Raw genomic sequence first — 25,566 nt, forward strand, 5'->3', positions numbered from 1 at the left:
AATGCAAATATTATCACCCCAAGAAACTGTAGCAGCTGATACAGTCTAATACAACACAACATGCACAGCTGAAATGAGACAGAAAAAGTTGGAAATCCTAAGTAAGCAACATCTGCGGTCATCATAAGAAAGGAATAAAAAATTTTATGTGCAAACTGAATCCAAATGTTCTCTGCACAGGTGCTGCCTGTCCTGCTGTTTCCGGAATATTCTGTTATTCTTTCACATTTCCAGCATCTGTGGTTTTTTAAAACTTTTCCACATACACAGCTGAAGGTCTGTTGTTCAGACAATAATAAATCCACTGACATTACATCAGGTCCCTTGAGACACTGCGGTCAGCAACTTCAAGTCAAGTGAAAGTCATTCTAAAAGATTTCCTTGCTTAGGGACTTTAAAAATGGACATAGTGAATTGATTAGTTTCTCTCCTCCAGAATCCCCCCCCCCCCACTTGTTTTCTGTGGAACTGCTTTCTGATGAAATACAATGTTAGTACGTTCCCAATGGTTTTCCTTAAATGGCACATGTCCATAATGCAAGTTTGTTCAAAACACATTGAAGAGAATCTTTATTTGTTGTTTTTTTTAAGTTTGTGGGCATGGTTTTAGAAACAGTGTGGGGAGTTATGGGTTATGAATGAGGGAGAGTTAAAAGTCATAGAAAGTTCAGGGCAGAAACCAGAGGTCAGGGTCCAGGTTAGCCAGTACAGCGTCGAAGGCCACTGATCCAAGGAAGGAAGTTGGGTCAGCTAAGGATGTAGACCAGAGATCCGATGTCAAGGGCAGAGGTCAGCAGGACCCAAGGATGAGGACCTAAGCCACCCAAGGTTGCAGGTCCTTGTGGGGTAGGTCCAGAGGCGTGAAGTTGATCAACAGATCCAAATGCTGGACTCCAGCGATCCCCAAGGACAAAGTTTAGGCCACTGGAAATGAAGACCCATGCTCTCCAAGATCAGCGGACACTGAGAGTGTGTGTTGGTGATCACATGGGGGATGGGGTGGGGAGGTAGGAAGGAGTTTGTTTTGCTATTGTTACACCTGGGTTAACATAGCAGTCATAATGGAATCGCAGAAGACTTGATGGGCCAAATGGCCTGTTATTTTTAATTCTCTTCAGAAGGATCTCCCTGCTCCTGCACCTCTTTTAGAACAGTTTCTATACTGCTTTGACTTCTCCACTTTAACATTCACCTGCCATGCAACTACCATTCCACCTGCTTATATCTTGCTGCGGTCTATCAGTATCCTCACAGCTCACAATCCTTGCCGGTTTTGAGTCATCCATCAATTTGGAAATTGTGACAAGCACCCCCCAAGTCTTGATCATTGATATAAATCAGAAAAGTCTGTGGTTTCAACACTGATCCCTAGGAAACGCCACTATTCCCTTCTTTCCAGTCTGAAAAAACAATCAAGCTTCATGACCCTCTGGAATTCATCCAAATTCACATTCATGCTACCAATCTCTTATATGCCACAAACTTCAATTTGCTGATAATGTGGCACCATAGCTCTCTAAAATTTCATGAACACAATAGCTGTTTTGCTCTCCAAATTCATCTGTTACCTCAAAAACCTCTATCATTAATCCCTAAACAGCACTTACAAATTCTCTCCCATCAGTTTGGTTAAACTAAATGGCTTGAAGTTCTGGAACCTACACACAAGCACAGAAAGGTTAAGGTCAATACCCTTGTGATTTCCTTCCCTATTCCACTCAAAATCCAATGATGCTACCCATCCAGTTCTGTTGACTTACCAACTTAATTGCATTCAATCTTTCTAATACCTCCATGCGAACCTATTTTTAAACACAGAGTTAATTCTGAAAATTTGTTGCTATTTATTCTGCAATCCCAACAGTTCAGCATGTGACTCACTGAGTGATCTTTTCCACACTGCCATTAAACTCATCAGGCCCTACTTCCCATGCACCCTTTAAACATTCAAATTCTTTAAATATAGATGGTTCATTGGAAAATGTGTTATATTACTGTATAATTTTGACAAAAGGGAATTAAAGGTAACACATTTTCAGAAGGGAGTCTAGCACCTGTTGCACATTCCCACAAAATCTTAGCAAAGCAAAATGCTAATTCCCCAAATGACAGTCTAAAAATCTGGCTCAATCCAACTGCCAAGAGTTCTCAAATGATATTAAGAAAGCAAACACATGAAGCCTTATTGATTTGTTCAAACTATCGGCCAAACTTTCAGCAGGTTCTTTGTATGTACACTGCACTGAATACTGTCTCACTCAACTATCAAAGTGCAAATACAAGTGTAAATAGTAGATCCATTTTGTGACTCTAAATTTTAACCAAAAATGATTCTGCTGCAAAGTACAATGATGGTTTCCAGAGTTCCCTACAGCTAGACTTCCGCCAGGTCACAGTTCTGTGCCAGCCCAAGGTTGATCTATTACAGTGCCTGGTCATATTTGACAAATCCACTAATCAGCCTAAGCAAAAACTATATAAAAATTAGGTGAAAATAAATTATCTTTTACACAAACCTACAAGAGCTCAGAATGCAACTTGAGATCACGCAAATTCAACGCCCATTCAGATACAATTAAGAGATAAGTTTTACTGCCAAAGAAATAAATAAAAAGTCAAACTGTATTAAGCCAAGGACCTAATGTACTTCGCCAGCATAATCTCTCTGTGTTCAGTCAATAAAACTGTTTATGATTTTCTTTCCATTGCAAAACTTTTGCCATTGGAAGACAACTTCATTTGCTTTATTTATCATAGCTAACACATGCAAAGATTTGAATTACTTAAGCAAAACATTTCACCTGAACATACTAAAGATTCTCTGGATGCCATCACAGAACAGAATCATGAGCTAGATTTCCAGTTTCTTTAAAACTATTGAAAAAAAAAGGATTAATTGTCATTTGTAGAACATCCAATTTTTTTTAGTATGGAAGTGACTAACAACTAAAATTGACAATTTTACAGCCACCCAGATTTCACACCCCCTGTGGCCTGCTTGTAGGAAGCACCCTATTCCACTATGAGCATTTTAGTCTCTTTCACGTTTTTTCCATCAATATCCTTCTGAAGTATCTTTACTGGTTTTCAACTGACTACTTTCATTCTATTTCGTATTTCAACCACATTTCATATCCCACATATCGTAATACACACCTTCACCTTCCTTCCAGAATTACAATGGGGATCCCCTGCCTTCACCTTTCATCCCATCAGCCTCCACATTTAACAGATCTCCCATTGTCTTTTTGACATTTCCACCATAATACCACTACCAAAAAATTCATTTCATTGTCAACATCAACACACATTCCTCCAGCCATCTTTCCTTTCCAAGATGAAATCCCTTGTCTTTTAATGGTTATACTTCCAACCACAAAGTACTTTTTCCAGATGCACCAACAATTTGCATGTGCATACCTACCAGAGTTTGCATTACAGTCTTCTCTACTGGGGAGACCACATTCTGAACAACTTATCCTGAGTTTCCTGATCCCTGTCACTTTAATTCCCCGTTGCTCTCCTACTCTCAAAACACAATAAGGCTTCTTTTTCTTGATTATAGCTTGATCTTCAAAACCTCATCCCATCAAGCTTCAGAAGCTGGGCCTCTGTAGCTCCCCCAGGAACTGGATCCTTACTGGGAGAGCACAGTGAGTGTGAATCAGTAATGAGGTCTCCTTGTGGACAACCAGTGCAGGTGCACCTCAAAGATGTGTGCTTATCTCACTGCTCTACACTCAAGGCTGTATGGCTAAGCACAGCTCAAACTCCCAAGATAAATTCACCAAATAACACCACTATTGTTGGCAGAATTTCAAAAGTGACAAGGAGGCCTAAAAGAGTGAGATAGATCAGCAGGTGAGCAGTGCTGCAACAACCTCAGACTTGATGTCAGCAACACCAAGAAACTGATTATGAATTTCGGGAATGCAAAGTCCTCAAACTAGTTCTCATTGAGAGATCAGTGATGGGAAGGGTAAGCACCATCAAGTCCCTCTGCATCAATCTCTTGGAGGATCAATCTTCAGCCTAACACATTGATGCAATGACACAAAAGGCACACCAGTAAACTCCACATTGAGTTTGAGGAGAATTGATACATCACCCAGAACTCTGACAAATTTGTACAGATGTACAGTGGACAGCATTCCAATTGGTTGCATCACTGAGTAGTATGGAGGCTCCAACGCAAAGGACCACAAGGAGTTGCAGAGGGTTGTAGACTCTGCCAGCTTCATCATGGGCACAACCCTCATCACCATCAAGGAATCTTCAAGTGGTGGTGCCTCAGGAAAGTGGCATCCATAATTAAGAACCTTCACCTTCTGGGACATGTCCTCTTCTCACTATCATCATCAGGGAGGAAGTACAGGGGCCTGAAAGACCCCTCCCCCTCAATATTTTAGGAATAGCTTCTTCACCTCCATCATCAGATTTCTGAATGGTCCATGAACTCATGTACACTACAGCATTTTCCCTTTTTTGTAACTTACAATAATTATGTCTTGCACTGTATCACTGCCACAAACAATAAATTTCATGAGATACATCAGTGATACTAAACCTGACTCTGAGTTCAGACCCTGACTTCATAACTATTCCAATACCCATGCTCAGGAAATAGCAGCTCACTTACCATTAAGACACAGTATACTCTTCTAGACTCAATAACCAGTTCGAGAGTTTCAGAAACAAAGGACTTGGATTTCCATCATCCACAGCATTTTACTCTGTTAACGTTGAGCAGTAATTCTGCTTTTCAAATTTACACCTCCGAGACTGCCATCTTCTTTCTTCACCTGCCCCATTTTCCATCACAGTTTTATCATTTAACTTTTCCTACTGTGCGTGCTGGCCGGTGGCGTAGTGGCATCAGCGCCAGACTTCAGAGCAAAGGCTCCCGAGTGAATCCAGCCAGCTCCCTTGCACACTTTCCATCTGTGCTGGGTTCAGCGTCAAGCTAGCAACTCGGCCTCGTAAAAACAAAAATGCCTGCTAAAAGAATGCTGTCACGACGGCATCCAGATGACTCCATAGGAGTTAAGGGCTTTCTTCCCTATGTTGTAGCCCTGTTGCAAACGTTTACTTTGTTCACTCTTCTCATTCCTCTTTGCTCAGAATTTTAACTCTTTATAACAACTGTTGAATTGACCTGAAATTTTAACTCTCTCTCTAAATACATTCTGTATAACTTCAACAAGTTCAATTACTCTTTCAGGTTTTCAGCAACTGCCATGTTTATTTATTGTATTTTCACTTCATTAAATTTCTTGAAACTTAACTTTGAGAATTATTTTAATATGACTCTATTTGCTTTAGCTGGCCCTGTGTACTTTTAAAACTGCAACTACTGAAACTGTTTGAATGAAAAGCTCTTCCTTTTTAATTACTGCCCTAATGCTGATTCAAGAAACCTACCAGAGACCTGGTCTTCAGTCAGGCCAAATGATGACATAACATTTTTGTTGATTTCATCTTGATTTTTTAAAGGATCAAAGGCAGACATACTGGCAGCACTAACAGGAACCGGCTGCTTGATTGTGGAGTCTGGTGCCACAGCCTTTCCATCCCTTCCATCAACTGCATCTATAACAAAGCACAATAATAAAAATGCGTCTTCACTATATATTAAATTGTTGATATCTAAATATATCAGGATTACAACCAGATTTCTCAGCAGCTTTTGTTAAAAACTGCAAACCAAAATAAAGAAAAAAGAAATGTAATAATGGTGGGAAAAAGAATGTTTAAAAAGATTATAGGCATATGACACACATTTCACTCTTCGTTGGTTATATCTGTACACTGCTGGATGCTGAAGTCCTTCAGAAACTAGTCAAGTAGCTTTACTGATGTGCTATGATCACATCATTATTAGCGGCTTAGATGCAATTCCATATAATAATGGAAATCATTCTTGCAACCTGTTAAACTGGTTAAAGGTCATTAAAGTGCAGTCTCTACAAAAAATACCATCAATCTTAATGCACAGAAATACAAGAAAATAGGAACAAAAGATCAGACCCAACAATCCTGCCCTGAGATATAATGTGATCATAGCTAATCTATGCTGGGCTTAACCCATCTTCTATGTCATTTTGCCATACTCCTCTGAACTTCCATTCAACAATTATTTGTCCATTTTAAATATTTCTACCACTCAGTGGAACTGAGTATTCCAGAGATTTACCACGCTTTTGGGGAAGAAAAGTTTTAGGTACTAAGTTTTAGGAGACAGGCCTCCTTGTCTTGTTATGTCCCTTGTTCAGATCAGCCATGATCCTACTGAATGGCAGTGCAGGCTTGATGGGCTGGATGGCCTACTCCTGCTCCTATTTCTTCTGATCTTAAGTCTACCCAACCAGTGAAAGCATCCCAACGTCTAGCCTGTCAATTCTCTCAGGATCTTATGTTCCTGAATAAGGTTACTGCTCATTCATCTCAACAGTCAAACTAAAGATCTGTAATAAGTAATGATTTACAAAAACAAATGAAATATGATCCTAGAGGTAATGCCATTTTAAGTGAACACTGAAAATCAAGCAGTAAGCTTAGTCAAACTCATTTGAATCAAAACACAAGTAATCAAAGAAAGTTCTCCCTTCCTTCAGAGCATACACCATTAAACTTGATGGCCAAGCATTCTTTGATTGATGCTCTTAATGTTGGTAATCAGCTTGGAGATTTACAAGGATGTTGCCAGTACTCAAAGGATTGGATAGCTTGCTTAAAATGACCCATGTGCACTGAAGCTACCCTGATTGGGGAAAAAAAAATACACTTTTGGGTAAATGTAACCAAGTTGCATACAACAAAATTATTGGCATATGCACAAAACCATACCTTCCCATGGAACATTCTCTTCTTCATGGAACTAACGGATGAGTCTTTTAAAAAATAATGAACCCCTGAAATATGCCTTCTAAATCAATCTATAATAATAAAAACATAAAACCAGACAACAAAAACAGAATGAAGTATGCAATTAGCGTTCTGGGGCCTGAAAAGATACATCAAGAATGACAGACATATTAGATCTTGCCAAGGAAAATTTTCTGCAAGATCCTGGGGCAACAAACATTGTTAAGATTAAGTGGACAAATATTTCATACATTAAATTGTACATAGAGCAATCAGAGGCCTTTTTTTTTGCAGCAATTATAGTTTTCTCAAGCCTCTTCTCATTCTTTCCCATCTAGTTAACCTTCCTCAGATATCCATTTTAGCTTCTCCATAGATACACAAGTAACTGTAAGTCTCAACTACACTGTTGCACGCTACCTATAAGTATTTTACTTTTATCTTTTATGTCTGTATTGTATGAGCAATTTCCACAACAGGAAAATAAGGAAAGCATTTTAATCCATCTTATTAAACTTTTTTTTATTGAGTTTTCAAATAATTACAGAAATAAAAGAAAATATGAGAAAAAAATATATATACCCTACCCCCCCTCCCCCCTAACATCCCTATATAAAAAAGAAAGAAAGAAAGGAAAAAAGAAGGAAGAAAGATATCGGATATCTGGATATCGGAAGATCCCCACATGCTCCATGGAGTTCGTAATAACGTTAGTATATTTATTTATTTATTTATTTCCCCAAATAACCAATTATTTTATCTTCGGAGCACCTATATATTTAATCCTGTCTTTTGTAAATAAGGGCGCCAAATTTTCAAAAATGTTTCATATTTATCTCTTAAATTGTAAGTAATTTTTTCAAGTGGAATACAGCCGTAAATTTCCTTCTTCCAACGATCTATACTTAAGTATGCATCCGATTTCCAAGTAACTGCAATAGCCTTTTTGGCTACTGCCAATGCAATTTTTATAAATTCTTTCTGTTATTTATTCAATTTGGGTTTCGGTTTTATCCCTTCAATATCACCTAGTAAAAATAATATTGGATTATGTGGAAGTTGTGTTCCAATAATTTGTTCCAATAAAACTCTTAAATTTGTCCAAAAAGGTTGAATTTTAGAACACGACCAAGTAGAATGTAAAAAAGTACCGATGTCTTGTTTACATCGGAAACACTGATCGGATAAATTTGGGTTTAATTTATTTATTTTTTGTGGTGTAATATATAATTGATGTAAAAAAATTATATTGCACTAATCTTAACCGGACATTTATCATTTGTCATACTGTCAAGACATAGTCTTGACCAATTTGTTTCTTCAATTTTAATATTCAAGTCACTTTCCCATTTTTGTCTTGACTTATGGACTCCTTGTTTAATTGCCTGTTTTTGAATCAAGTTATACATATAAGAAATAAATTTTTTAATTTTTCCTTTTCGAATTAAAGTTTCTATTTCATTAGATTTTGGCAATAACATTGTTTGACCTAATTTTTCTCTTAAGTAAGATCTTAGTTGGAAGTAACAAAAAAGAGTATTGCTTGATACTTTATATTTATTCTGTAATTGATCAAATGACATTAATATACCTCCTTCAAAACAATCTCCTATATATCTAATCCCTTTTTGAAACCAATTATATAAAAGTCGATTATCCATTGTAAAAGGAATAAGTCTATTTTGAATTAAAGATCTCTTTGCTAATAAAGATTTCTTTGTCTCATCATCAACATTTATCTTATTCCATAAGTCAATCAAATGTTTTAATATAGGAGATTCTTTCTTTTCCCGTACCATTTAGATTCCCATTTATATATAAAATCTTCTGGTGTATTTTCTCCTATTTTATCTAGTTCTATTCTAATCCATGCCGGTTTATCTTTCTCAAAAAAAGATGCAATAAATCTAAGTTGGTTTGCTTTATAATAATACTTAAAATTTGGAAATTGTAACCCTCCTAGATCAAATTTCCATGTCAATTTTTCCAACGATATTCTTGACATCTTACCTTTCCAAAGAAACTTCCTCACATATTTGTTTAACTCTTGAAAAAACTTCTGAGGTAGTTGTATTGGTAATGATTGAAATAAGTATTGTAGTCTAGGGAATATATTCATTTTCATGGTATTTACTCTACCTACTAATGTCATTGGTAATACCATCCATTTATCAAGATCTTCTTGAATTTTTTTCAGTAATGGTAAGTAATTTAATATATACAAGTTCTTTATATCATTATCAACTCTTACACCTAAATATTTTATACCATTTGTCGGCCATCTAAATTGTTATTAATCGACATTGACTATAATCTCCATTAGTAAGAGGTAAAATTTCACTTTTATCCCAATTTATTTTATAACCTGATATTTTCCCATATTCTTCTAATCTATAGGATAATTTACGCAACGAGTGCAATGGGTTTGTTAAATAAAGCAGAACATCACCAGCAAATAAGTTAACCTTATATTCTTCCTGATTAACTCTAAAACCCTTAATATCTGGGTCCATTCTAATTAATTCAGCTAATGGTTCTATCACCAACACGAATAAAGCAGGTGATAATGGACAACCTTGCCTAGTTGACCTTGTTAGCTGAAGTGGTGTTGAAATTTGACCATTTGTCACTACTTTAGCTTTGGGATTAATATTTAAGGTTTTAATCAATTTTATAAAAGATACTCCTAATCCATATTTTTCTAAAACTTTAAATAAAAAATCCCATTCCAATCTATCAAATGCTTTTTCTGCATCCAAAGCAACTGCCACATTCATTTCCTCCCTCTTTTGTGCCAAATGAATTATACTAAATAATCGAGTTACATTATCTGCCGATTGTCTATTTTTAATAAATCCTGTTTGGTCCATATGTACTAATTTTGGTAAGTATTTAGATAATCTGTTAGATAAGATTTTTGCTATTATTTTATAATCAGTGCTTAATAAAGAAATAGGTCTATATGATGCTGGCTTTAAAAGATCTCTATCTTTTTTTGGCAATACTATTAAAATAGCTGTCGAAAAAGATTCTGGAAGTTTATGCGTTCTTTCTGCTTGATGTATTAACTCCATAAAAGGAGGAATTAATAAATCTTTAAACTTTTTATAAAATTCAGGCGGAAAACCATCTTCTCCTGGAGATTTATTTATCTTCTCCTGCATCTTTAGCAATTGGTGTATTTGTACATTCCATTAATTTTGCAGCAAAATTTGGGATTTCTGTACAACAGAACTGAAAAGCTCATGATTGTTAAAACAGGTGGCTCAATTTTCATATCAAATGCTACAAATAATAAAAGAACCATTATTTCTTCAGCGGTTTGATCGGGGCACGACTGCTCACTGGGTTTAGGTGATAACGGGTCGAGGCAAGGTAGGTTGTCTGCGTAGAATACAGACAGCAAGAATGTGTGTGAGGCTGGTGTTCTGTGCTCAGTGTCAGATGTAGGATGTTCAGGAGACTCCCAGCCTCCCGGACGACCAGATCTGTGCCAGGTGCGTGGAGCTGCAGCTCCTTAGGGACTTTGTTAGGGAACTGGAGACGCAGCTCAATGACCTTCGTCTGGTCAGGGAAAGTGAGGAGGTCACAAGAGGAGCTATAGACAGGTAGTCACACCAGGGCCGGTGGGAGGGGGGGGGGGGGGGGGAAGACAGGTAAGTGGGTAACAGTCAGGGCAGGAGTCAGACTCAAGAGAGCACCCCTGTGGCTGTATCCCTTGACAATAAGTGCTCCTGCTTGAGAACTATTGGGGGGGGGGGGGGGCAGCCTACCAGGGGGAAGCAATAGTGGCCACATCTCTGGCACAGAGCCTGACCCTGTGGTTCTGAAGGGTAGGGAAAGGAAGAGCATGGCAGCAGTGATAGGGGACTCTATAGTTAGGGCGTCAGAGAGGCGATTCTGTGGACGCAGGACAGAAACATGGGTGGTAGTTTGCCTCTCAAGTGCCAGGGTCCAGGATTCTGATCGCATCCACGATATCCTGAAGTGGGAAGCAACCAGAGGTCGTGGTACATATTGGTACCAACAACACAGGCAGGAAAAGGGAGGAGGTCCTGAAAGCAGACTACAGGGAGTTAGGAAGGAAGTTGAGAAGCAGGACCACAAAGGTAGTCATCTCGGGATTACTGCCTGTACCAGGTGACATTCAGTATAGGAATAAAGTGAGCTACAGGATAAATGCGTGGCTGACAGATTGGAGTAGGGGGCAGGGATTCAGATTCCTGGATCATTGGGACCTCTTTTGGGGCAGAAGTGACCTGTATAAAAAGGACGGGTTACACTTGAATCCCAGGGACAAATATCCTGGCAGGGAGTTTTGCTAAGGCTATTGGGGAGAATTTAAATTAGGACTGCTGAGAGGGTGGGAACCAATCTGAAGAGACGGAGGAAGGGGCGGTTGGTTCACAAATACAGAAAGCTTGTAGACAGTGAGAGAGGGAGGATAGGCAGGTGATAGAGAAGGGATGTGCTCAGACCCATGGTTTCAGACGTGTCTAAATTAACACAAGGAGTATTATGACAAAGCAGATGAGCTTTGAGCATGGTCAGTACTTGAAGCTATGATGTTGTGGCCATTACAGAGACTTGGATGGCTCTGGGCCAGGAATGGTTGAGTGCCAGGCTTTAGATGTTTCAGAAAGTACAGGGAGGGAGGCAAAAGAGGTGGGGCATGGCACTGTTGATTAGAGATAGCGTCACAGCTGCAGAAAAGGAGGAAGACATTGAGGGATTGTCTACAGAGTCTCTGTGGATAAAAGTTAGGAACAGGAAAGGGTCAATAACTCTACTGGGTGTTTTTTTTAAAGACCACCCAATAGTAACAGTGACATCAAGGAGCAGTTAGGGAGACAGATTCTGGAAAGGTGTAATAAAAACAGGGTTGTTGTGGTGGGAGATTTTAATTTCCCAAATAGCGATTGGCATTTCCCTGGAGAAAGGGGTTTAGATGGGGTGGAGTTTGTTAGGTGTGTTCAAGAAGGTTTCTTGACACAATATGTAGATAAGCCTACAAGAGGAGAGGCTGTATTTGATCTTGTATTGGGAAATTAACCTGGTCAGGTGTCAGATCTCTCAGTGGGAGAGCATTTTGGAGATTATGATCATAATTCTATCTCCTCTACCATAGCATTGGAGAGGGACAGGAACAGACAAGTTAGGAAAGTGTTTAATTGGAGTAAGGGGGAAATATAAGGCTATCAGGCAAGAACTTGGAAGCATAAATTGGGAACAGATATTGTCAGGAAAATGTACAGAAGAAATGTGGCAAATGTTCAGAGAATATCTGCGTGGAGTTCCGCATAGGTACATTCCAATGAGACGGGGAAAAGATGGTAGGGTACAGGAACCGTACTGTACAAAGGCTATTGTAAATTTAGACAAGAAGAAAAGAAGAGCTTACGAAAGGTTAAAAAAAAACTAGGTAATGATAGAGATCTAGAAGATCCTTGAGGGAAAGGATTAAGGAAAACCCCAAGGCATTCTACAAGTATGTGAACAGCAAGAGGATAAGAGGTAAGAGAATAGGACCAATCAAATATGACAATGGAAAAGTGTGTATGTAACCAGAGGAGACAGCAGAGGTACTTATTGAGTACTTTGCTTCACTATTCACTATGGAAAAGGATCTTGACAATTGTAGGGATGACTTACAGCAGCTGAAAAAATTGAGCATGTAAATAATAAGAAAGAGGATGTGCTAGAGCTTTTGGAAAGCATCAAGTTGGATAAGTCACCGGGACCGGATGAGATGTACCCCAGGCTAATGTGGGAGGCAAGGGAGGACATTGCTGAGCCACTGGCGATGATCTTTGTACTATCAATGGCGAGGGTTGCGGATGTTGCTCCATTATTCAAGAAAGGGAGTAGAGATAGCCCAGGAAATAATAGACCAGTGAGTCTTACTTCAGTGGTTGGCAAGTTGATGGAGAGGATCCTGGAGAGGCAGGATATATGAATATTTGGAGAGGCATAATATGATTAGGAATAGTCAGCATGGCTTTGTGAAAGACACATCGTGCCTTCCAAGCCTGAATGAATTTTTTGATTTTTTGAGGATGCGACTAAACACATTGATGAAGATAGAGTAGTAGGTGTAGCGTATATGGATTTCAGCAAGGCATTTGATAAGATACCCCATACAAGGCTTATTGAGAAAGTAAGGAAGCATGGGATCCAAGGGGACATTACTTTGTGGATCCAGAAATGGCTTGCCCTCAGAAAGCAAAGAGTGGTTGTAGATGGGCCATATTCTGCATGGAGGTTGGTCACTAGTGGTGTGCCTCAGGGGTCTGTTCTAGGACCCCTACTCTTCGTGATTTTTCTAAATGACCTGGATAAGTAAGTGGAGGAATGGGTTAGTAAATTTGCTGATGACACAAAGATTGGAGGTGTTGTGGATAGTGTGGAGGACTGTCAGAGGTTACAGTGGGACATTGATAGGATGCAAAACTGGGCTGAGAGGTGGCAGGTGGAGTTCAACCTAGATAAGTGTGAGGTGGTTCATTTTGGTAGGTCAAATATGATGAGAGAATATAGTATTAATGGTAAGATTCTTGCAATGTAGAGGATCAAAGGGATCTTGGGATCCGAGTCCATAAGACACTCAAAGCTGCTGCGCAGGTTGACTCTGTAGTTAAGAAAGCATATGGCCTTCATCAATTGTGGGATTGAGTTTAGGAGCCGAGAGGTAATGCTGCACCTATATAAGACCCTGGTCAGACCCCATTTGGTGTATGTGCTCAGTTTTGGTCACCTCACTACAGGAGGGATGTGGAAACCACAGAATGGGTGCAGAGGAGATTTACAAGGAAGTTGGCTGGATTGGGGAGATGCATTATGAGAATAAGTTGAATGAATTCGGCCTTCTTTCCTTGGAGCAACAGAGGATGAGAGGTGACCTGATAGAGGTGTATAAGATGATGAGAGGCATCGATCATGTGATAGCCAGAGTCTTTTTTCCAGGGTTGAAATGGCCAGCATGAGAGGGCACAGTTTTAAGATGCTTGGAAGTAGGTACAGAGGAGATGTCAGGGGTAAGTTTTTTTTTCCCCACGCAGAGGGTGGTGAGTGTATGTAACGGGCTGTCGGCAACGGTGGTAGAGGCGGATACAATAGGTTCTTACAAGAGACTCCTGGATAGGTACATGGAGCTCAGAAAAATAGAGGGCTATAGGTAACCTAGGTTATTTCAAAAGTAGGTACATGTTTGGCACAGTTTTGTGCGCCGAAGGGCCCGTATTGTGCTGTAGGTTTTCTGTGTTCTATGTTCTAAAAGGGTTAACTTTTTCAGCTACTTTAAAAGAAATGCTAGAGGAACTCAACCAGTCAATAAACAATTCTAGAAAAGGAAACCAGTCAACTTTTCTGGTCAATAGGTCAGATTCCAGCATCTGCAGTTTTATCTGTTTTCCAAAACTTTTTAGATTGAAGACCCTTCATCAGAACCGGCAAAGAGATAAAACAAGTTCATCTTAAGTTACTGCCTGGGTAAGGGAATAATAGACAGGACAAAAGGAATAAATGATAAGAGTGAAGCTAGAGTTGCTGTGAGAATAAGAATGTGGCAAAAGATAAATGAAAATCAAGCAACTGTCAATGTTGGAAATCAGAAATAAAATAAGAAAATGTTGGAAATACTCATGAAGGTGGCAGCTTGCATGGAAAGAGAAACTGAGTTAATATTTCAGATCAAAGAGACTTCAATCCTCAGCTCAAAATTGTTTTCTGCACAAAAGAAAACACAGTAAGATAAAGAATACAATACACAATAAACATACATACTGTACATAGGATAGCTTATATACATAGATTGTCATAGATTAAACAGAATAGAGATATTAATGGTGGCTCTTTTCAGCAAGCACTGGAAACTAAGTTTATGATTTTTTTTTAAGCTTGAGGTCAACAGATTCTAGATAGATGGGAAAGAGTTATTGTGGGTAGATGGGATTGACACAATAGAACAGAGGAACCATCATATTAAAAGCTAAAGCAGGCTCAAAGGAGCGAGTAGACCACTGTTCCTAACTCCACTATATACTACTTGCTTGTCCTCCAATTTAGAGAAATATTTTCATTTTAATCCTTAAGCTCTTCTACAACATGAACTGAAATTTGGATATCATAGTCAAGGACTTCACAGGAACAAACAAAATAGGTGACAGATATAAAAGGAGTTATTAGTAAAATCTTATTGAACTGCCAGGATATGGGGAAAATCTTAAAGGGGAAGGTAGAAGGGATAAGGGAGCTAACTGTTGAGCCCAGAGCTTTTTCTCATCACTTTGCACATCACATCGAGGAAAGGGTTGGAAGAGTGACATTTAATGTATAACTTTAAAACAATCAAATCTTGTTTGTCATTTTGTACTCTCACCTCCCTTTTTTTGTCTTATTTATTTGCATAGATCAATTATACTTATCTGATACATCTGGTAACTTGTAACATTACCCACTGAGCAATAAGTGAATGCATCAATTACACTGGACAACAAAGATTTTGTTTCCTGAATACCTTTAGGTGTATCTCATGAATTTTGGCCTACTAATCATGAAAATCACCATGAAATTTCCCTATCATTCACCATTTTTAATAAACTTATGTTTATTATTTCAATTCATAATTCAAGTCAATCAAAATGTTGCCTACAATGTAAGCTGTAAAGTTTCCTATCTTGTCCAGGCATGCTTACGTGGCGTGGCTGCTGCATGTTAGGACAGGTTTCAGTAATAGTTATTGGGTTCAAGACTGTAAGGATCAAATTTGCAGTCACCAGGCACAAAAATTTCTATGAAAGATTTTGATATTTGAGACAGATGATTCCCAGAATAACTGATGCCAAGATTAAGGAAAGCATTTTTGCTGGTCCACAAATCAAACAGGTCATCAATGACAGGCAGTTTGAAGAATTTCTACTGGGACTGGAGAAAATCACATGGAAGGCATTCAAGGAAGTTGTTTCAATTTTTCTCGGCATCTACAGAGCACCAAACTACATTCAGCTGGTTGAAAGCATGCTTCAAGGATATAAAACCATGAAATGCAACACGTCATAAAGATTCATTTTCTGCATTCTCATTTAGACTTCTTCCCTGCAAATCTCAGTACTGTTAGTGACAAGCATGGTGAAAAGTTTCACCAGGACATTGTAATCATGGAGAAAAGATACCAGGGCAACTGGAATCCATCAATATCAATGCTGGCAAATTATTGTTGAACACTTAAGAGAGAAACCTCAGACACTGAGTACAAATGAAAATCATTAACAAAATATTTTTAACTTCGTTGAACAATTGCAAAGCATCAGCACCATTATGCAATTAAACACATTATATTCAATAAAAGTTAATTTGTTGTTTCTCCAAATTCCTGTGATACAAGTATTCTGAAATTATATTTGTGTTCCTCTTCAAGCAGCCTATCGTAAACAAAAGAAAAGTTTGAGGAAGCAACACTTTTGAAAAAAAATTGCTGTCCAATGTTACCACATGAATACAAAATGTTCCAACTATTTTGCACATTATATCATTACTTAGAATTTAAGACAGACAATATCTCAAGCATTACATGTAAACAATTTTAAGATGTAAAGTTAATTACACTCTATGATTTTGACTCATTATCAGATAGGAAATAAATGAACTGGAATATTCTTTTGTTGAACTCAGTCGGATATTTTCTTAAATCGAAACATTAGAAAGGATGTGAAAGCCATATGTGTTCCAATTGAACATGTGGGATTCGGTGTGCAAATGTGCAATAAGACCATTAAATACTTCATACTTCCATAAAGTATGTATGACTGTACTCAATTAAAAGTAAACTTCATGAAATGTGTAGATCTACAGATAATGAGATACCATGTTTAAAAGGAGCAAAGAAGTCTTGTCAATAATCCAACGTACCATTTTCAGAGATGTTGGCACATAGATTTGGATCACTAGGTGGCTCCAAGCAATCCAGCAATCGATTCACTTTATTCCGAAGCTCTATGAGTTCCCGGCGAAGATACTTAACTTGGTTTGACTCCAATGGCCGTGGCTGTCCATTCACTATTTCAAAAACAAAGAAATATTACTTACTAAGTTATCAAAATTGTAGATGCTGAATACATGAAATACAGAAAATCCTGGAAAACACTCAGCAAATCAGGCAGCATCTGTGTAACAGACACAGTGTTAACATACAAGGCTGAAGCAACTTTGTTTTTCTTTCATATTGGAAGGTGGTTGCCTTGTTCTAGCGACTCATGTTGATCACTGCTACACCACACTACACCAATCAAGCAGTTCCTTGGTGAGAACCCAGAGAAGTCAAGAAGTCTTTACTTTTTCAACAAGCAGCACCCTCAAGTTAAGTAAACAAGTCCACACATTTGGATTCTCTGTAGTGAGAGATTTCAGACAGAGACCCTGGGAAATAATGCGCTCTCTAATTTAAGGTGGTGGTGGAGGGGAGGGGTTAAAAATTATGATTAATTAAAACAAAACAAACTGAAGAGTTACATTGTTTATTACTATTTTCAATTATTTGAATCATATTGAGACAATTTCTGAAAAAAATGAGGTATTACTGCAAAATAATTAGGAGCTGGTGCTAGGGCCTACTTTTTTTTTAAATTTCACCTTTCTCCCAACAGAATGGCTGCCAGCTTGCCCTTGTACCTCTACACCTGTTGTGCAAGGGCTTAATGATATACCAAAGTGGCCTATGCCCACACCCACTCAGAAAATAGTTATGTGTGTAATGGGCCAGATAATCCAGCTGTACTTCTCATTCAAGCAGTTAGAATGCATACATTCTTTATTTTTGCGTTTGATATTTTACTGAACTGCTCTTCTTTTATGGCATGGGTCTGAGCTGGTGAAGACAGAACAACATAATTTCTATTTCTCTACCCTAAAAACAAGTAAAAATACAAATGCATTTCAATGCCCTTTCCCTCTAGATATTAACCTGCCAGCATTTTCCAAAGAACAAAATGAAACAGTGGATTTTGGTTAAGTGGGACACATCAGGATTAGTATATTTTGGCCTAATTAAGCAGCTGCCCCAATTAGCCAAAGTTTCATTAGAAATAGTTATAAAGTATAAAAAAAGACAAACTACTATTTAACTGAGTAAATATAGTACAAATTAGAATACTACCAATGCTACCACAGTAGTACAAAACTGTGTATTAGTTCCTAATAATTATCGACACAGTAATTCATCCATGCTGTGCATAGAGTCCAGGGAGGGGTAAGGTGAAGGGGCTGGTTGTGTCTATTCTGGGGCAGCTAACTCAGCTTTGGTCCCCACTGAACACTCACCTCTCACTGGTGGCTCCAAGCAGCTGTTTTGCATACAGCAGTGACCACACCCAGTACTCCACTCCGACAGGTGGGCTAAACCAGGTGAAAGTAGCTGGTGGGCCTCATACCCCAGTGAATGGGAATATCCCTGTCCTAGCATGTGAAGTCAGCTCCAGCAGACAAGACAGATGAGATAAACAGTAAGATCCAGCAGTCAAAAGGTAGTCCTACAACACTTCGTGGAGAGTGAAGGGCAGGGTAACACACAAAAGTCATGGTTATCCACTGAAACCAAGAAAGACACTAGTCTGTAATGACTACAGGTACCACTGGACCCAGACTTTGAAGGTCAAGAAAGTGGAACTGTCCCAGTACAACAGCTTTTCCACTTTAAAAACTCTCCTATGCAAGTCATTGGATGCAATGGACAACCAAATCACTGCTGTTTCCTTCTTGTAAATGAACAAAATGAGTGCAGATAATGGACTACCTTCATACAATGCTTTTGATGATTGTGTCCTCCAAATCTTCAGTTTCATTGAAACATTCAAGTTGATTGTTGATACATTCAAATCCTTCATAGTTCCTAACATGTTGAAGTAATGAAATAGTTTCATTTTCATTCCCGGCTATTTCTGACATCTCCAAACCTGAATGCTTGAAACCGCAGTGAGCAAAGCCATTCTAAATTGTCATATTGCTTATTTCTCTCCAACTAACAAAAAATACTGCCTTTTGAACACAAACACTTGTGAATGACCCCGTTTTTTAAAAATGTTCTATCTAAGCATGGTGTACTTTCTAATGGCCACACAAGTTCACATAACTAACTCTATTTAGAAATAGTTCGGCAACAGTCTCCTGTCCAAATTAAACAGCATAGTGTCCCAAATAAACAAAGGAAATCCCAGTTATTTTCACAATTAGTCCTAAACAAGCAGTTTCACTGATTAACTTTTCAACTAATTAACCACTGTTTTCTCAAATGAAAATTGATCTAGTCACTTGAAGAATAATGAAGGCAAGCATATTGAAGAACCTCCTAAACATCAAATAGCTCATCAATTTTTAACATTACCCAAATATTGTTAGTTACTAGTAATTTTAAAACTTTTCACCTATCATACAAAATTCTGGTGAACAAGCAAAACTGTGTACTTAAAATTGGAGTAAATATACTGAGAATATATAACAAATAGAGACATAAAACAGTACCAACAATTACGTTTTACTACTGTGGCTTCAAATGGGTGGGATTGGAGTCTTTAGAACACTTTGTTATGTCTAAACAAGAATAATCATTTACTGCATTTATTATAATTACACTAAAATGAAGCACTCTTCACATGACATTCTTGGAAAGGATTCAAGATAAAACTTTAAAGCCAAAATATGCCTTTCATTCATGCAGGTCAAGAGATTTCCCACAGAAAATAATATAGCTAAACTATCGGACCAACTGTACAGAAACTATAGAATGAAAAGCGAGAGAAGTCTTGGATCAGTCAGCAACAGACAAATTTAAAAATATATCAAACAATATGCCTTATAAAAAATATATTTCTTATCAAAGTATGTATAATCATTCAATGTGATTAAGCTCATTCAGAATAGATTAGTGTAACATTAAACGTGGTGTATTTGGATTTCAAGAAGGCAAATGTTAAGGCAACAATGCAGAGGATTGAGAAAAGACATGGTCATACATTGGGGCATAGATAATACAAAACGGTTTGGATAAAAAGGGACACTCAGAGAGGCTATCGATAACTAGTTATGTGTTACAGGGATCAGTGCTTGTTCCTCAACTATTTACAATGTATATTGAAGATCTGACAAAGACAAAGTATACTGTGTCCTGATGATACAAAGATAAGTGATTTAGCAATTTGTAAGGAGGGCATGGAGACCCTATAAAAGGGACACAGATCAGTTAAATGAAAGAGGAAGAAGTTGCCAGAAAGTAAACAGTTTTCCAATCTACAAGGAAGAATGATAAAGCAAACATTTAAATAGGGACTACAAAATGATGACCTCATAATCTACCTCATTATGATCTGATACCTTATTGTCTGCCTGTACTGCAGTCCCTCTATAGCTATTGCACTTTATTTCCCATTCTGCTATTGCTTTAACTACCTGAATTCATTGTTTTCTACACATCTCCAGATTCTGAATGGACAATGAAAGTATGATCAGCACCTCAGTATATTTCCTCTCTTTTTTGCACAACTTATTTAATCTATATATATTTTTGTTGGAATTTATAGTTTTTATTTCTGTGTACTGCAAGGTACTACTGTTGCTGCAAAAGAAGAAATTTCATGACAAATGTCGGTGATAGTAAACCTGACTCTGAGTTGAATTACTTAATCTGTATGAACAAGCTTTTCACTGTACTTTGATATATGCGACAATAAATCAATTCCAAAGGGACCTGGGGTTCCTAGTGCATGAAGCACATAGGGTTGAGATGATGGTGCAGCAAATAATTCAGAAGGCTAACAGAATATTACAGTTCTATAAAACCACACTTGGACCACACTTGGAATATTGTGTTCTGGTTCTGGAAAGATGTGGAAGATTTAGAGTGGGTGCAGAGATTAACTAGGATGCTACCAAGGCGGAAGGGATGTCTTATGAAGATCGGTTGAGTGAGCTAGGGCTTTCATCTTTGAAGTAAAGGAGAATGAGGTGATTTGATGTACAAGATAATAAGAGGCATATCTCACATGTTTATAGAAAATATTCAAGTATCGATTATAGTCGACCCTCACCTCTTGCCTAGTGTTAAGAATTGTGAATATGATGCTATTGCTATATCTGATCATGCGCCTTTGAGTTTGTCTTTCAAATTCGATGATGTTGTCCTTGCCCGCCCACCTTGGCACCTATCCCAAACATTATTGCAAAATTCTGACTTTGTTAGTTTTATTGAAACCCAGAAAAAATATTTTTTTCTTTTTAATGATACAAGGGGGTATGTCTAAATTAATCATATGGGATACATTTAAAGCATTTTTACGTGGTCAGATTATTTCTTATTCAGCTAAGCTTAAGAACCAGACTAAAGTAGAATTAGATAAGATTTCAAAACAAATTAAAGATTTAGATAATATTTATGCGATTTCTCCTAATATTGACTTATTTAAACAAAGGGTGGAACTTCAATCACAATATAATTTATTATTAACTTATCCTATTGAAGGCTACTTGCTTAAGCTAAAAAGTCAATTTTATATTTTTGGAGATAAAAATAACAAACTGCTTGCATCTCAATTAAAAACAGCCAGAGCCAAAAGGCAAATTTTGAAAAATCTGTAGGAAAGCCGGCACCCCGGCTTGGGAATATGAAGAAATTAATAAGATTTTTCAAGATTTTTATACTGAACGTTATAAATCTCAATTTCCAGTGGATTTTTCTAAAATGAATGTTTTTTTTTACGAAAGATTGCTTTTCCTCAAATTTCTGTTGAGGATCAAAAAACTCTTGATGCTCAAATTACTGAAGCCAAAATTCATTTTTTTTTTCAATGCAATCTGGTAAGGCCCCTGGCTACTCTGTAGAATTCTATAAAAAACTTCAGAAAATTGCTTTCTCCGTATACGTTGGAACTGTTTAAGGACTCTTTTGTGAAAGGTGATTTACCCTTTACTTTTTATTAGGCTTCTATTTCTTTAATTCTTAAAAAGGATAAAGATCCTACTGATCATGCCTCATATAGACCTATTTCATTATTGAATGCTGATGCTACAATCCTGTCAAAGATAATGACCAAATAGTTGGAAAATATTTTGGGTAAAATTATTTTTAAAGATCAAACAGGATTTATAAAGGGTGGTTATTCCTTTTCAAATGTTCCAAGATTATTTAATATTATATATTCGTCTTCTTTTAAAACTCCACAACTCCACAATGCGTCGTCTCTTTGGATGCTGAAAAAGCGTTTGATCCAGTCGAATGGAAATAATTAATGTTTTAGGGAAATATGGTTTTGGTGTTAATTTTAATAATTGGATTAGAATCATATATAAAACTGGTAATTGTAGATCCCCTTTTTTACAGCTTTCATGGGGAACAAGGCAGGGTTGTCCATTAAGTCCTTTGTTGCTTAACTTAATATTAGAACCCCTTGCTATTGCTCTTCGTGAAGCTAAAATATTCATGGGATTTTTATGAATGAGACCATTCATAAGGTTTCTCTTTATGCTGACGATTTACTGGTTTATATATCTAATCCTTAGGAATCTATCCCTGCCTTGCTAAAATGATTCAATTAATTTGAAGATTTTTCAGGATATAAAATTAATTTTAATAAAAGTGAACTGTTTCCTTTAAATGAATCTGTTTCTATATATGATAACACTCCTTTCAAAGTTATGGATTCCTTTAGATATCTAGGCGTTATAATCACTAAAAAATATAAGGATCTTTTTAAAACTGATTTTATTCCCTTGGTTGATTCTATGAAGTATTTATTTAGCAGATGGAACCCATTTACATTTTCACTTGCTGGCCGCATCCATATGGTCAAATTGATGATTTTACCAAAATTTTTATATTTATTTCAGAATATCCCTGTTTTTTTGACTAAGAAGTTTTTTGATCGAGTTGATTCTATTATCTCATCTTTTATTTAGAATGATAAAAGACCAAGAATTGGTAAATGTCACTTACAAAAATTGAAAAAGGACAGAGGTCTTGTTTTGCCTAATTTAAGAATGTATTACTGGGCTGTTACTGTGCAATATATGTCCTGGGTTGATAAGAATGAGCGGCCAATTTGGGTAGATTTGGAATTGAAAGCTGTGAAACAGTTGTACTTAACCTCATTATTGTGAGCTGCTCTACCTATACAGTTAGCTAAAGTTGCTCATTTAAATTTATACCCTGTGATAAAGTATCCTTTACAAATTTGGCTCCAGTTCCGTTATTTTTTTAATCTTAAAAAAATTTAAGCTTTAACCATATAACAATCACAGCACGGAACCAGGCCATCTCGGCCCTCCTAGTCCGTGCCGAACTCTTAATCTCACCTAGTCCCACCTACCCGCACTCAGCCCATAACCCTCCACTCCTTTCCTGTCCATATACCTATCCAATTTTACCTTAAATGACACAACTGAACTGGCCTCTACTACTTCTACAGGAAGCTCATTCCACACAGCTATCACTCTCTGAGTAAAGAAATACCCCCCTCGTGTTTCCCTTAAACTTCTGCCCCCTAACTCTCAAATCATGTCCTCTCTTGCTTTGTAGTTTAATTTATCAAAACTATTTTTAAGCCTTCTTTGAGTGATCCAATTTTTTTTATTTTGAAAAAATAAAGATATTAATTCCTTTTTGGATCCATTTAAAGAAGATAGACTGATGTCTTTTGAACAATTAGTTGATAACTACTCTCTTTCATATTCACACTTCTTACAATACCTTCAAATTAGACATTTCTTTAAGTTTCCTTGCATATTAGAGGCCAACCTGTTAGATACTATTATGAGTATGAACCCTTTGATGAAGAGTTCTATTGGAAGAATTTATAATTTATTATTACAATGAGATAAGCACTCTTTTTTTAAAGATTAAACAAGATTGGGAAAAGGAACTTAATTTGACTTTTATAACGGAGAACTGGATGCAGATCTGCAAGTTGGTTAACTCTTCCGATTTGTGCTAGCCATTCATTGATTCAATTTTAAATTGTACATCGTTACTATTTGACGAAGCAGAGATTGTCTAAAATCTTTCCTAATGTTGATAGTTACTGTGATGTAAAACTGAGACAGCTACACTGACACACGTGTTTTGGTCTTGTTCTATACTAGAACAGTTTAAGAAGTCAGTTTTTTCTACAATTTCTAAAGCACTTAAAATTAATTTACAACCTAACAAATTAACTGTGCTCTTTGGAATAATACCTCAAAATATCCATGGTATTTCTTTGTCTGACCAACATGTTATTGCGTTTGATACATTGATAGCTAGGAGGGCCATTCTGTTGAAGTGGAAGGATATGTCAGCTCCCACTCAGTCACAATGGTTCTCTCAAGTGATGTTATGTCTTAGTTTGGAGAAAATTAGAAGTCGAACCTATGTTTGATTTTGAGAAAAGATGGGGTTCATTTGCTTGTTATTACCATTTGAGTTAATTGATAGATTTCCTCCACGTTCTAATTGTAAATTTTGGTACAATTTTTTTTGCTGGTGGTTTGTTTATCTTTAGAAGCTTTAGGTGTGACACACGGCTCCGGGGTTGAACACCTAATGGGTTCTTTTTTTTCTCTCACTTTTTTCTTGCTTTAGTAGGGTTTTTTCCTTTTTCTTTTTGTGCCACCATATGTTTCAATCCTTAATATTGTTTTTTTTCCCCTTTGAGACATTGTAAGTGTTACTTACTTCGATGTACTCTTGTTATTTTGGATAATAATAATAATAATAAAAAGATTCAAAAAGAAAGGAAGATAATAAGAGGCATAGATAGAATGGATAGTCAGAGATTTTTCCCTCAGGGCAGAAATTGCTAAATACAAAGGGTCAAAGGTTTGGAGAGAAAAGTACAGGGGAGATATCAGAGGCATATTTGAGAACTGTGCAGTTCATGTTTTGTGTATTATTTGTTTGTATGATTTGTTCCTTTTTCACACATTAAATGATTTGTTTGTTGTGTGAGGTTTTTATTTTATGAATTCTATTGTGCTTCTTTGTTTTGTGGTTGCCTGCAAGAAGATGAATCATAAGGTTGTATATGGTATGCATACTTTGATAATAAACATACTTTGCGCTCTGAAATGCAGAAGTTCACTTAGTTGATTTCTGGAATGAAGGGTTGATGACTTAAGAGAACTTGAACAGGCTCGTCCATTGAAATTGAGAAGAATGACAGAAATTTATAAAAAGGGTTGACAGTTTCATCATTTATCAAAAAGTTCTGCTGTTTTATTAAATCAATTTTATACAGTAGATTTGGCTTGAAAGTTTAATCAACAACAATACTTTCAGAAGTTAAGACAGGGATAGAACATTTCTCAGTTGTAATATAAACAAAAAAGAGACATTTTCTTTCTTTAAAATGAATCATTTTAAAGAAAGAAAAATGTTAAACAAAGTTTTGGCAGACTCCCAACAGAAAATTAGGCATGCTTATTCTGCACGTTTACAATAAAGCCTCACACCATGAGCAGAAGTAGGTCCATTACTCAACTATAGCAAAAGAAAAATCAGATTTAAACCACAAATGTAATTTTTGTGGAAAATATTATTATTTGCCCAGAACTTTGATCCACGTTGAACCATCAGAAGTATATTAGATTTTAATGGTAAAAGCTGTCTCAAAACATTTTTTAAAATAGTGTTTCTTTTAATGTATTATCTTAAATATTAGGGTCATAATTCTAAAATTATTTCAATGA

At 36.9% G+C, this 25,566-nt stretch overlaps 1 protein-coding gene across 2 annotated transcripts in view; it reads right to left on the minus strand.

The window, feature by feature from the left end:
• The window catches only part of tfg (trafficking from ER to golgi regulator), a 124,641-nt gene that overhangs the window by 42,699 nt on the left and 56,376 nt on the right, over nt 1-25,566 (minus strand). The window contains exons 4-5 of one of the 2 annotated variants that reach the window (XM_059968581.1): nt 16,771-16,917; nt 5,512-5,589 (exon numbers count right to left, since the gene is read on the minus strand). In XM_059968581.1, the coding sequence (XP_059824564.1) occupies nt 5,512-5,589; nt 16,771-16,917 (225 nt within the window). Of the gene's footprint in view, nt 1-5,421; nt 5,590-16,770; nt 16,918-25,566 lie in introns of both variants that reach the window. The other variant, XM_059968580.1, reaches the window with a different exon arrangement.

The sequence above is a fragment of the Hypanus sabinus genome, chromosome 4 (assembly GCF_030144855.1).
Source record: "Hypanus sabinus isolate sHypSab1 chromosome 4, sHypSab1.hap1, whole genome shotgun sequence".
In the NCBI taxonomy this organism is placed as follows: Eukaryota; Metazoa; Chordata; class Chondrichthyes; order Myliobatiformes; family Dasyatidae; genus Hypanus; species Hypanus sabinus.